Genomic DNA, 12126 nt, shown 5'->3' with positions numbered 1-12126 from the left:
CATAAACAAAAGTTCTGTTTAAAATTGAAATAAACTTTGACTCAAATTATTTTAGCTTCAGGGCTTTTTAATCTTTAAAACATTACCTTTTTCTCCTTTAAGATGTTTCACTTCTGCTTTTCCTATAGAGATAAAATGGTAATTAGAGTCATACATTTATTCGTAGGTCTTCCTAAGGTTTGGAATTACATACTGTGTAGTCAGTATTCACAATCCAGGACTTGTGTGAAAAGAATTCTGTGGTGTTAATTTAGTAATAACAGGTAGAGTTTGCTCTGGGATCTAAATTCCTGTTCCCTTTAAATATCTAATAATCATGCAGCACCTATGCCACTTGCATGTATAACTCAACCATGAGCTGCAATTCAAATACATGGTTTAAAATCACTGTCCATATTTTCATGAATTGCTTTTAAGGGACATAATTTGCATAATTACATATTTCTCATTCCTGGTTTTATTGCTAATTTTATATACATGTCTTAAAATGTCTTTACCTTTACTTTCCTTTTCAGATTTTTCAACTTTCGTCTTCACTAGAGGGAAGAAAAATAGTAAGAAACCACCAGGTTAAAAACACATAATTTTCTTACCCAATCTTGGAATAAACATTTGGAGATGAAATTTAATCCCATAAGTGTAAAGGGGTCAGGTCTCTGCTTTTTCAAAATGTGAAGAAAAAGTCTCCCTCCCACATGTGAGAACATATATATTTTTTGTTATCTGTAGTAACGTATATATTTTTGTAATCCTTTGTTATCCTCTATAAAGCAGAGCCTCCTCCCTTTGATTTTTGGTTCTGTTTTTTACATGCTTGGACGTAAAGCTAGAGTAAACCATGCATTTATTATGTTTAAACGAGTAACAACAGGAAAAAACATCTAAATTTTATATTGCTATTTTTGAAATGAGAATTTTACTGGTGCTACGGATGCTAAATAAATAAACTCTTGGTCAAAAACAATGTAAGAGTCACAACATATCTTCAAACAAAATGTAGACACATGCTTTCCAAAACAGAGTTTTGGTTGATTGATGCCTTCCTTCAACTATAATTATCAGACAAGAGTGAGAAGGGAACCAATATTTAATGAGTGACAACCAAGTATGTAGTAGGGATGTTATGTGTATTATTTTATTTAATACTTATAACCAACCAGCCTTTTGGGAAGTCATTATGCTTGTTCTATAGATGAGGAAACTGGGAATCTGAGCTATTAAAGGATTGTCCCAAATGTTACACAGATAGACAGGGACTCAAATTTATATGCTGTTCCCATGGATCTATGTTACCTCCCCTGGGAAAGTAAATATTTACCTGACTCTGTAACTTCTGATGTTTCCTCTTTAGGAAAAAAAAATAGAAATAAAGGGAATAGAAATAAAAGGAAAGAATAATTTTGTTTTTAGTAACAGACAGTCAAACTTCATCTTCAGATATTTCCTATTAAATTCCAATAGTAATGACAACAGACACATACCCAAAGTGGTAAAGAAACATACTGGTAACTAATATTTCTTAAAACTGTAACTAGAATCCATTCTGAAAATAGAACTACTCTACACACTAATCTTAAGCAGTCTGTATATGGTAGAATAAATCAATTTAAAGTTGTTTGGGTGATTTTCTCAGTTACAAATTAGAAGTCTTCATTACACACATTTTTAACATGATCGTCACATGCACATGCATGCATTCATCCATTAAATATTTAAAAAGCAACTTGTGTATGATATTGTATTAAGTGCAATGGATGGGGTTATGAGATGAGATTTAAAAAATCACAAAAATAAACCCAACTCATGGTGATTACAGTCAGAGAAGTGAGACAAGATATAAAAATGTTATTTATCTTTAACCTATAGTAATGTATACCCAGTCTTTAATTTTGCTCCTTCAGTAAATTCATAGACCAATTATTTTTTAAAAATTTAACTTGGGAGACTTTTAAAAATTTATCTTTCCTCACAAATCAGCTCAAGTAATAACATTCTATAAAAGTGATACATTTAATTGTCTAATATAACTTTTTTTGGAAGCTAATTTCAAAATTCAAGGAAAATTAATTAAAATATTTTATAAGAATAAAGATGTAAAATATTCCATAAACAGAATAGTACTTGCAAGTAATTATGGTGATATTTCATATTAGCATTCTAGTTTTGACTTTCAACTCAATTTTTTGTAATACCATTCGTATTAGTAGCAATAACATAAACTAAATACACGAGAGATTTTTAGGTACAATTTCTAGATACACTCTTGGCTGAAATGCAAATATTTTCCTTCAGGGTAATATCTGGGTCATAATTTAACAGTATTAAATAGACAATTTCATTTTTATGAAATTACATAAAATTTCATAAATTGTTATACTTTTACTATTGTTTGAAATGTCAAAACAAAACAGTGATTCTGAAATAGTAAAACAACTCACCTTTAGCCTTTGAAAGAACATAAAAATAAAAAGCTAATATGTTAAGATTACTATTCTGTGTTCTGAATTTTTTTAACCCAGCAGTGACTATTACAGGGATCTCCATACTGTGTTTACTCAATACATCCTAACAACTGAAAGTATGTAAAAGAGAGATGCAACCATTTTTTTTCGCACAGATATTACTTAGGGTGACAGATATGACAACAGAAGTCATTTTAGGCATTCCCTCATATACCCTGGTACAGTGTAATGTATCTAACAGGTGCTCAATAAATACATGTTCAAGGATTAATGAATACAATACGCACAATATTCCTTGTTGATCTGTCAGAACCATCTATATTGGCAATGGCATAATGGCTCCTGCATTAATAAACATACCGTACTTTTTGGGTTTTTTTAGGTTAAGGATATATGGTAATTTTTTGCAACATTCTTGCAACTATTCTCTAAATCTGCAATTGCATCACAAATGTGAAATTTTTTGTTTGTTTTATTAAGATGCACTTGGAAAAAATAAAGTGTACTAGTTCCCTTGAGCTGCCAAAACAAAGTATCAAAAATGAGTGGCCTAATAGAAATTTATTGTCTCCCAGTTTTGGAAGCTAGAAGTCTTGTAATGGAATCATTCCTTGCCCATCCCTAGCTTCACGGTTTGATGGCAGTCCTTAAAATTCCTTGGCTTGCAGCTGTGTAACTGCAAACCTTGCCTTCATGGTGTTCTCCCTGGGTGCCTGTCTTCACACTGTCTTCTTATAAAGACATTGATCATATTGGATTAGAAGCCCATCTTAGTCCATCATGACCTTGTCTTACCTAATTACATCTACAATGACCCCATTTCAAATAAGATCACATTCTGAGATCCCAGAAGTTAAGTTCAGAGTATTGGTTTAAGGACACAGTTCAACCCATAACAAATTGTAAAGAACAACTCTTGTTGACATGGAGAGAGATTCTCTCTGTAAATATATATTTATGTTGTAGTCAAAGTAAATGTTACAAAAATAAGCGAATTTTTAATGGGTCACACAATAGAATTACAGTATCGAAGATATTTCTGCCTGAGGTCAGACAGCAAGCTCACGGTAGCCAAAGGAGCTTAGGTCTAATCATTCATGGGATGATGCCTCTGGACCTCTGTGTCGTCTATGTCAGAGCCCATGCATGTCTCTCTGTGTTCTCCAGTTTCCACACCATGTTTGTCTCAACAAGTATTATGAATCTAATAAAAACCTACCTACTCCTAAGCTCCAAGTCCTCCTATCTTGATGATTCCTTATGTGTATTATTGTCTCTCTTTGTCTTCAAGGCCCCCTTGTACCACCCAAATCCTTCTTCTCAAAGTTTTCAGGCTCAGGTGTTTTACTGCATGTACAACTTAAAGAAATTATAAGATTAAAATAATTAAATAGTAAATTCTTAAAATTCTAGAACGATTCACTTACTTGAAGTTGGTTTTGGTTTGTCTAAAAAGTAAAAAAAAAAGAAAGACAAGAAAAGAAAATCAGTGATAATTTTCTATCTGTGGGTGAAATATCAGCCCTTTATATTTCCTTATTCTGTTTGAGTTAAATTGGGAATAGGCCCAATTTATATTAAAATGAGCAATAGACAACACACTTTGAGAAATTTTTACGTCATATTTCCAATGAATTCCCCAAAGAAGTTGTTGAGCATCAAAGCACAGGAACTTCTTGGTTTCTTCTTTATCTCTATAAAACTTCATCTTTGATTTGAAGCAGTAAGAATGCTCATGATAATCTGAACTCCTTACTGTTTCTGAATGGCATAAAATGCATAATCTGCCATTGTCTTTTCAGAATACACATTAATATTAATAAATATTAATTATTTAAATGCTTCCCATCCAGTATTTTGAATGAAGAGGCTGAATTTATGAAATCTCAGGGAGAATAAGAGAATGGTAGGTGAAAAACACAGAACTATAGCATCTAAATACATGATATCATTCTCCAAAATACTTTATCTTCTAACATTAACTAAAAGCATTCATTATGAAGTCTTACATGTAAATATCTATTTATTCATAAAAAACTAGACAGCATTTCCTCATGATTGTGAGGAATTTGAACCATCCAAAAATAGGTCAACTAACTAATTAACAGTGGGAATACAAATCAATACAACTTTTTAAAGAGAACAATTAAAGATGTTTATAAAAATTACATTGAATATATCATTTCACTAAAAGTTTTACTTTAAGGAATTTTACCCCAAAGATAAATTTACAAAACTAGACAAGAACTTATATTTATTATTGTATATCATTAAAGAAAGCTTGTTAGACCACTTAAACATAGGTCAGTCAGAGACTAGTTAACTGTGTACAACTATACAATGGAATATTATTAATAAAGAAATGTTTTATGTGCTGATACAAAAAATCTTCAAAATACGTTCTTAAATAGAAACACTTAGGGACAAAACTGTTTATAGTATGTCATGATTTGTGTAAAAAAAGCAAGAAATATATATGTATGATTTGTGTATAGGCATGTATATATATAATATATGTGTCTATATTTTATATATATTGCTAGAAAGATATATTAAGAAATAGCAGTGATTACTTATTGGGCATTATTAGGTATTTTGGGAATGGGAACTTGTAGAATAAGAATAAAGAGGAGAGGGAGGGATTTTTTCTGTTAACCTCCTATATGCCTTAGTATTGAACCATGCCAAATATTATATAGTTTAAAAATTGAATAATATTTTAAAAATATTAAACCTTTATAGAATGGAATAAATTCTATTTTTAGAAGATATACCAAGTTGAAATTCATGGTTAGTTTTCAGTGAAATGTAATATGTATAATTTGATAGGATATTTTATAGTACTATCAAGAGTAAATCAACTTTACAGACAACGGTGAAATACTGAATATTTTGGAAGGGTCTTGTGAAGCATAAAAGCAAATACTATTGTCTTACTGCTGCATTACAAAAGCATTTTTGGCAATCCATATATATTGGTTACAATATTTAGCAAAATGCTCGTCAACAGTATCACAGCCCTTGAGTCAGATAAACTAGATTTTACTACAAAACCACAAGACTAAATAGTACAAGGAAATAAAGTGAAAAGCACTTAAATGCTTTGCTTTAATTTTCAAATTTAATAAAAATAGTGATATAAGACAGAATGCAAACCAAAAGGGCAAAAACACCTGTTTTTAGAGATGGAGATTCTTTTTCCTGATGTTCAGCTTTTTCTAGAGAAAGAAACGAAAATTAACTGGCAATTTGTGGATTGTTTGTGTAGCAAGCATTTCTTATTTATATGTTTGCAGGTGATCCTCAGTTTATATGGGAAGCATGCCCCCAAAGTCATTTGCATGTAACTTGAAACACACAAAGCATATTGCCATAGAAACACATTATAAACAAGGTCAGGTTCATTCACAGGGCATCCTGTAGCATACTACAAAGGTGCTAGGCCTCTTGGGGCCATGTGGTATAAGAAGATGAGAACAGAATATGACAAAGAGGAGAATAATAATAAGAGGATTTTTCTTTCTTTGCTGAAGGTTGAGTTATTCTTTGGGGATGTTTTAAAGCAGATGACGTTTTCCGTTGGCATTTTACAAGCTCCCTTTTTACCTCTCTGACTCTTCCTAGTTTGCTTCTTGCCAAGTCAGAGGCAATTTGGTGCTGGTCATTATTTTCCCGCTGAAAATTTAACCAAGACCTCCCTTATTCCAGAAAGTACCATCCCTTGGATTTCCATTTTTCTGGACCACCCTCTCTTCAGGTCCAGTTAGAACTCTCACGGATGACTCTCAGCTGAATCTAGGACATGACAAATGGAATCAAAATGTGTAATTGATATTCCTCTTAGCCCTCTGGAAAATATTTGAATTAGAATAAGTTTTAGGAGATCTCTCTCTCTCTTTCATCAAAAGTGGAATTTCAAATAAAGCCATGTAGGGTTGGATATTTTCAATGGAATTGAGAATATTTAGAAATAGAGCAGATCACTGCTGAGTGTTAACTCTTACTAATCACCTCCAGGTTTAGTTCTCCTGAACCGTTCTCGTTTGTCTGTCCCTTCCTTCTTTCCTCCTGAGTTTAGAGGTTCTCTGAAAGGGCTCCTACTTTCTCCATCATCTTGCACCAACAGTGAAGTAGGTGGGGAGATGTAGGGTCTATGTTGTCGTAAGACTTAATTGGATATTTAAAAATTAGGAATTGATGGCATTCAAGGATGAACTTCCATGAGCCTAAATTGTGTAAGTTTTAATGTTAAATAAGCATGTAGAATAAAAAAAGCCAATATTCAAGTTATTACACTATCACAATAATAGCACTGCACAAGCATAATAAATTAAAGTAAAAATAATAATATAAAACATACACTCAAACTACATGCAATAGGTTCTAGGAGGTGACTATGTTCTATTTAGATTTTGTGTATTTTGCCATATCTCCTGGATCATCAATATGGCCTCCTAACTGGTCTCACCCAATTCATCTTTGGATCTAGTCGATCCATTTTTCATACAGGAGCAAGAGACTATTTGACAAGCAGCCACTCATACCTTCATCTAAGCCTCTGTTTCAAAACATATATCATTCAAGAACCAACATCACAATTTTGACACAATTTGGACATATTTACTACCTGTGTGACAATGGGCAAGTGTTCACAATTTTCTGAGTCTAACAGTCACCTTTTAAACTCTCTACGACCATAACATATGTGTCACCCCTGAACAATAAAATGGATGGTCTTTAAAAGCTACAGTCATGAGAATTCCATGATTTGAATAAACAAATAGCAAAATGTTTATAATTCATAAAATTATGAGGATCATAACACTAAGATTACCTATAGTATAATTTTTGCTGTTTAAAGCAAATAAATTGAAAACAGTATGTGGCTCATAACACCAAAAATAGTATATCATTTTATTTTCCTTTGTTATTCGTTATGTACGTTTAAAAGATTCCCCATATATATTGTATTACCCAATAATAGCAGTACAACTTCCAGAAACTTCATTTGTGTAATTATGGTGTATTATTAATTAGTAGTGAAAGACGAAGATGTCAAATCAAAGCCATAGCAATGACATTAACTTATCACCTACAGAGGTACTTCAGCCTTAGACAATACTAAAAAAAAAAAAAAAAAGTGTTAAAAAAAGCAAGCATATTGTTAGAGTTGAAATGGCCAAGCGATACTTTTCAGATTTTATTTTCATCTCTTACTTGCTGGTTTGGGTTTGACTGTGGAGAATGAAAGAAAGTAAACAGCATATGATAAATACAAATCACGGAAAAAATAACACTTCAGCATTTGTACTTATTTCTTCTTAATTTTAAATTCTCTTCTTATCTTCAGCTTAATGCATTCTCTCTGTGAGCACTATCATTTCACTGTCATCAAATATATTAATCACACTGTTCACTGAAAAACTAAGACACACAAAGTTGTATATAAAACTTGAAACAATCTGTATATTTGGGGAACAAATACATTGGGCTAGTTTCTTCATAATCTCCAAATACCCATATAATTAAATGAGATACTTGGGGGTCATATTAACACCTTAGGGTCCAAATTAGATGAATGTTAACTAAAATTATGAGCCTAGTCAATAGTTAGAATACAGTACAATGGTCCAGTGGGGTAATGTGAAAGTAGCCTTATGAGGTTTCTTTCTCATGAAATAATAGCCCGTAATTTCTATAAATAATCAGTTCTCTCCTGAATTCTATTATATTTTCCCCTAAGAACTGGATTTAAATCCTGATTATCATGATTATCTCAGCTAAAAGAAAGAAATTACTTGACAAGCCTTTTCTTTTGGAATGATTTAAGAAATGGGGCTCTATTCATGGCCAAGGTGGGTAGGATTTCCATCTTGGGATCAAATGGAGGAGATTTAGTATTACAAGATGTCATTTGAGATGAAGACTTCATTTTGTTCATCCTTGTAAGAAAGAACTTCAGGATTACAAGAGCGTACACTCCTTTTTTTCTCACATGAAATAATGCTTTGATATTATATGTTCTATCAATCATTCTTTAAAGCAGATTTTTAAAAGTTATACAATCACATAACTCTCTGTGGAGCTCTCATGAGTGGAAATTATTTCATCTAATACATGAACAGCAGACAGATTCAGATTTCTGTGATTTTAATATTTGAAGAAATGTGGTTTGAAAATTAGATTAAACACCTACTAGGACATGATAATCAATGCATGACATGAATTTCTCCGTAAGTGTTATGTAAGTTTAGGTCAATCACACTTTAAAAAAATAGTTATGTCACTCTAGTTTTCCACTGTTAATTTTTAATGAGTGTATCTTTTAGTTATTTACAAGAATCCAGAATCTTAGAATTTATGGCACTAAAAGTGAACACACTTCAATCAATGAACTGCGTGTGTGTGTGTGTGTGTAGGGGGTGGTGGTGTGTGTATGTGTGTTTGGACCAAAAGATAAAACTGACACACAGAAGAAAAATATGAAGTATCTTATTTACCTGTTTTTTCTATTGTGGTAGCTTTTACCTGCTTGGCAACTTTTTCATCTGTGATAGGAAAAAATGTTAACACAAGTGGAAATTGTAAATGCCTCAGCATAAAATAGTCACATATTTCAACCCTGATACTCTTCGAGTTAACACCAATACTGAGAAAAACTTAGCCGTTTGTTCAATAAGACAGCAAGTGATGTCTTTTATTCAAATCGGATGGGAGCACAAAGAAAATACGTTCAGCTGCTCATATCTTTGCATCCATCTTGCCGTAGAAGTGCTCCTGATCTGAATGGTCCCCTAACTTGCCAACGCACACTCTACCCTTTGCCTTCCCTGTGTGTCACTGTATTGATCTAGACAGAAGTACATGTGAAACATGTATTCCTTTTTCCTCACTGAAGAAGAATGGGAAGAAACAATTTTTGATCTTTCCTGAGCAAGACCCCTCCCTGAGAACTGAGGGTTCCCTTGGAAACCCTAGTTTTTTATGGTATAAGCTGGGAAGGGCAAAAGTGGTACATTTATGGGATGTCTTCTGTGCTCTGTGTCTTTATAAACACAGTCAAAGGAATGTGGGCCAAAGTAGAGGGATTATCATAATGATTCTGTATAAAATTAAACCTTTTGAGTATTCAGCAGTGGACATGAATCAGTTAGTCAAACATCCTAATTAGAAAGTTTCACCAGGAAACAGAATTTGGAGTATGAAGGTTATCACTGAAATTAAAGGAAGGTGTGGCAGTGCACTTGTTACACGCTTGGAGACTAAGCTCTCTCATTCTCTCAGTATTTCACCACAAAAAATTGTCGACATTTGGGACAGTGAAGAAAGTAACAGTGTTTATTATTCATTCTATTAGAAGGTTCTAAAAGTTGTTTCTAAGGTTTTGCTTATGTCAATACAGACATCTGTTCTCACCTCCCCACAATTAGCTCTGCTTTCTCTATTTTTACAGTTTCTGTAAAACAGAAACAGGAGGGGAGAAATGTTGATTTTTTTCTTAGGATTTTTGGAATCTAAGATGATCATGTTTGAAAGAGCCATTATGAATTACAAGTCTTTTAGGAATATCTTGCCCCAAACAGAACAAAACAAAACAAAATAATGGAGCCCATTCACCTGAATGCTGGCAATGATGGTCTTTGTGCTAAGCTGTCTCTGATGGAAGATATCATGAGCTATCTAGATACACTGGGCAGGTCCAGTTCTCATCTCAAAAAAACACTGTGAAGATGACTAAAATTAAAGATGTTCTAGGAGCTGAATGACTTAAGACGTGAATCAACCCTAACAATTTTAGATTTAACTCTAAGCTCCTCATTCTGCTAACACTAGAACATTGAGAGATAATTTGATACTACAGTACCACCTGCAAAATACCTGGTTTACCCTGAGAAACAGCCTTTTCTGGTTTCACCATTTCTTGTTCTGAAAATAATAACAAGAAAATTTTTTCAGATATTTAGAAGCTTTATAAATTAACACATAGTGAATTTTCTCTGTGACTTGTTCCAGTGATTTGTTAAGCAGAAAACAACTGACAGATTTTAACAAATGTGCTCATGGAGAAAAGCTGCTCCTAACTTTTCATGTCATCCTCATTTAAATAAAAACTTAAAAGATTTTGGTTGCATAAAAACAGCATATCAATAATTCTTATTCACATTCAAACACCGATAATTTCCAAAGCACGGGCTGAAATAAAGCATAAATACAAAAGCACAGATTGTAAATATATTATTGAAAATATTTAAAATATTTTGTAAAAGTTCTATACAAGTTTTATGATTGAAATAATATACATACTGTGTATTTGAGCTTTTTCTGATAAAGCTAGAAAAGAAACATTTTAAATTATTAAAAAATTCAATTAAATTGCCTGTAAAATTATAGTATGTAACAATAATAAATAAAAATTTTAAATAGTACTCGGCTAAGTTTTAAATGGTATTGGGCTTCTGGTAAAGAAAAAAAGGGGTAAAATGCAAAATGTTTATATCTGGTAACGTATACTCATCTGCAGCAAATAAATATAGTCAGAAAAATAAATCATAATGCAACAGGCATTTTTAAGCCTTGATACATTAAAAAGATATAATTATTAGGGAAATTAGACTCAAGCTTATGATCAGTCACTAGGTGAGCTCTGCTGAGAATTAAAGGCATAAGATTGTATTGTATATACATCTAGAGTTGGATTCCTGAATTTGTTGTTATTTAAGAATCTTGCTACATAATTTTTGATAATGAAGAAGTAGGATTCACAGAGCCTGAGGATTTTTTTTAACCTGCCTCAGGTGAGTAGCTGGTTGGCACCAGAGCCAGGACTTACACACTAAATAGCAATGCAAACTTGGAAAGATTGCCCTGATTTTAGGTCAATGTTGCCTCATAATAAAATGATCATTAGTCTGGGATCGTCTCTTAGTGAGAGCACCCAGGGTTTTGAGTAAATTAGACATGGGCTCCAACATTTAACTTGAAAATCTTGGAAAAATAACTTTCTACACTTGCTCTATTGAACTGTTTCCACGGATATTAAATATGGATAATAATTATCATGTTGCTTGTCTCTCAGTGATATGATAAAAACTAAAATCCTGTGCTATTTCTTAGCTCATAGCAGATGCTTTATAAGCTCTTGTCCCCTTTTCCCATCAAATCCCAGGAGTCTATGATTTTGTGAATTTATAACTCTGGTGTGTTATCAGAAATAAACCCACAAACTGAATATGATTATACTAGGCTTTGAAGAACCACAAGAAATGTTTCCTGAAACCTGGAGTCTCTGCTGAGGTCCATTTAAAACCATATTCTAGATGTTTTTGTCTCTGGAATAGCCCCACTCTCACGTAATCCAGTACTGTAAAACCATGGTGAGCAATGGAGTAAGGAAAGAACAAGGATCTAGAAAACGCTAGTGAATCGTTGGTGGTGGGTGGGAGGTACGCCTCTTGTAGTTCTAAGATGAAGGCAAAATCAGCTCTGTAACTATTTAGGAATAAAAGTATTATTACCTGGTTTTGTTTCCTTTTTAACTTGTGACTCTGAAGGGAAAACAAAAGACAGGATTTTTGTATCTGAAAAAATAAACTAGAGCACAAATTCATTTTGGGAAGTTATTTTACTTGATTTACCATAATTTGAAAAAGCAGAATTTAGTAAA

The 12126-nt window shown here is 32.6% G+C and overlaps 1 protein-coding gene across 7 annotated transcripts in view; it reads right to left on the bottom strand.

Moving 5' to 3' along the window:
- TRDN (triadin) overlaps window positions 1-12126 on the bottom strand; it is a 306540-nt gene that overhangs the window by 26139 nt on the left and 268275 nt on the right. For 6 of the 7 annotated variants that reach the window (XM_064486726.1, XM_064486727.1, XM_064486728.1 and 3 more), the window contains 10 exons: window positions 11978-12007; window positions 10767-10793; window positions 10341-10388; window positions 8963-9010; window positions 7680-7697; window positions 5636-5680; window positions 3890-3910; window positions 1319-1345; window positions 498-536; window positions 87-122 (listed from right to left, as the gene is read on the bottom strand). In XM_064486726.1, coding sequence (XP_064342796.1) covers window positions 87-122; window positions 498-536; window positions 1319-1345; window positions 3890-3910; window positions 5636-5680; window positions 7680-7697; window positions 8963-9010; window positions 10341-10388; window positions 10767-10793; window positions 11978-12007 — 339 coding nt within the window. The remainder of the gene's footprint in view (window positions 1-86; window positions 123-497; window positions 537-1318; window positions 1346-3889; window positions 3911-5635; window positions 5681-7679; window positions 7698-8962; window positions 9011-10340; window positions 10389-10766; window positions 10794-11977; window positions 12008-12126) is intronic. The other variant, XM_031456244.2, reaches the window with a different exon arrangement.

The sequence above is a fragment of the Camelus dromedarius genome, chromosome 6, assembly GCF_036321535.1.
Source record: "Camelus dromedarius isolate mCamDro1 chromosome 6, mCamDro1.pat, whole genome shotgun sequence".
Classification (NCBI taxonomy): domain Eukaryota; kingdom Metazoa; phylum Chordata; class Mammalia; order Artiodactyla; family Camelidae; genus Camelus; species Camelus dromedarius.
This window is presented reverse-complemented; position numbering and strand designations above follow the sequence as displayed.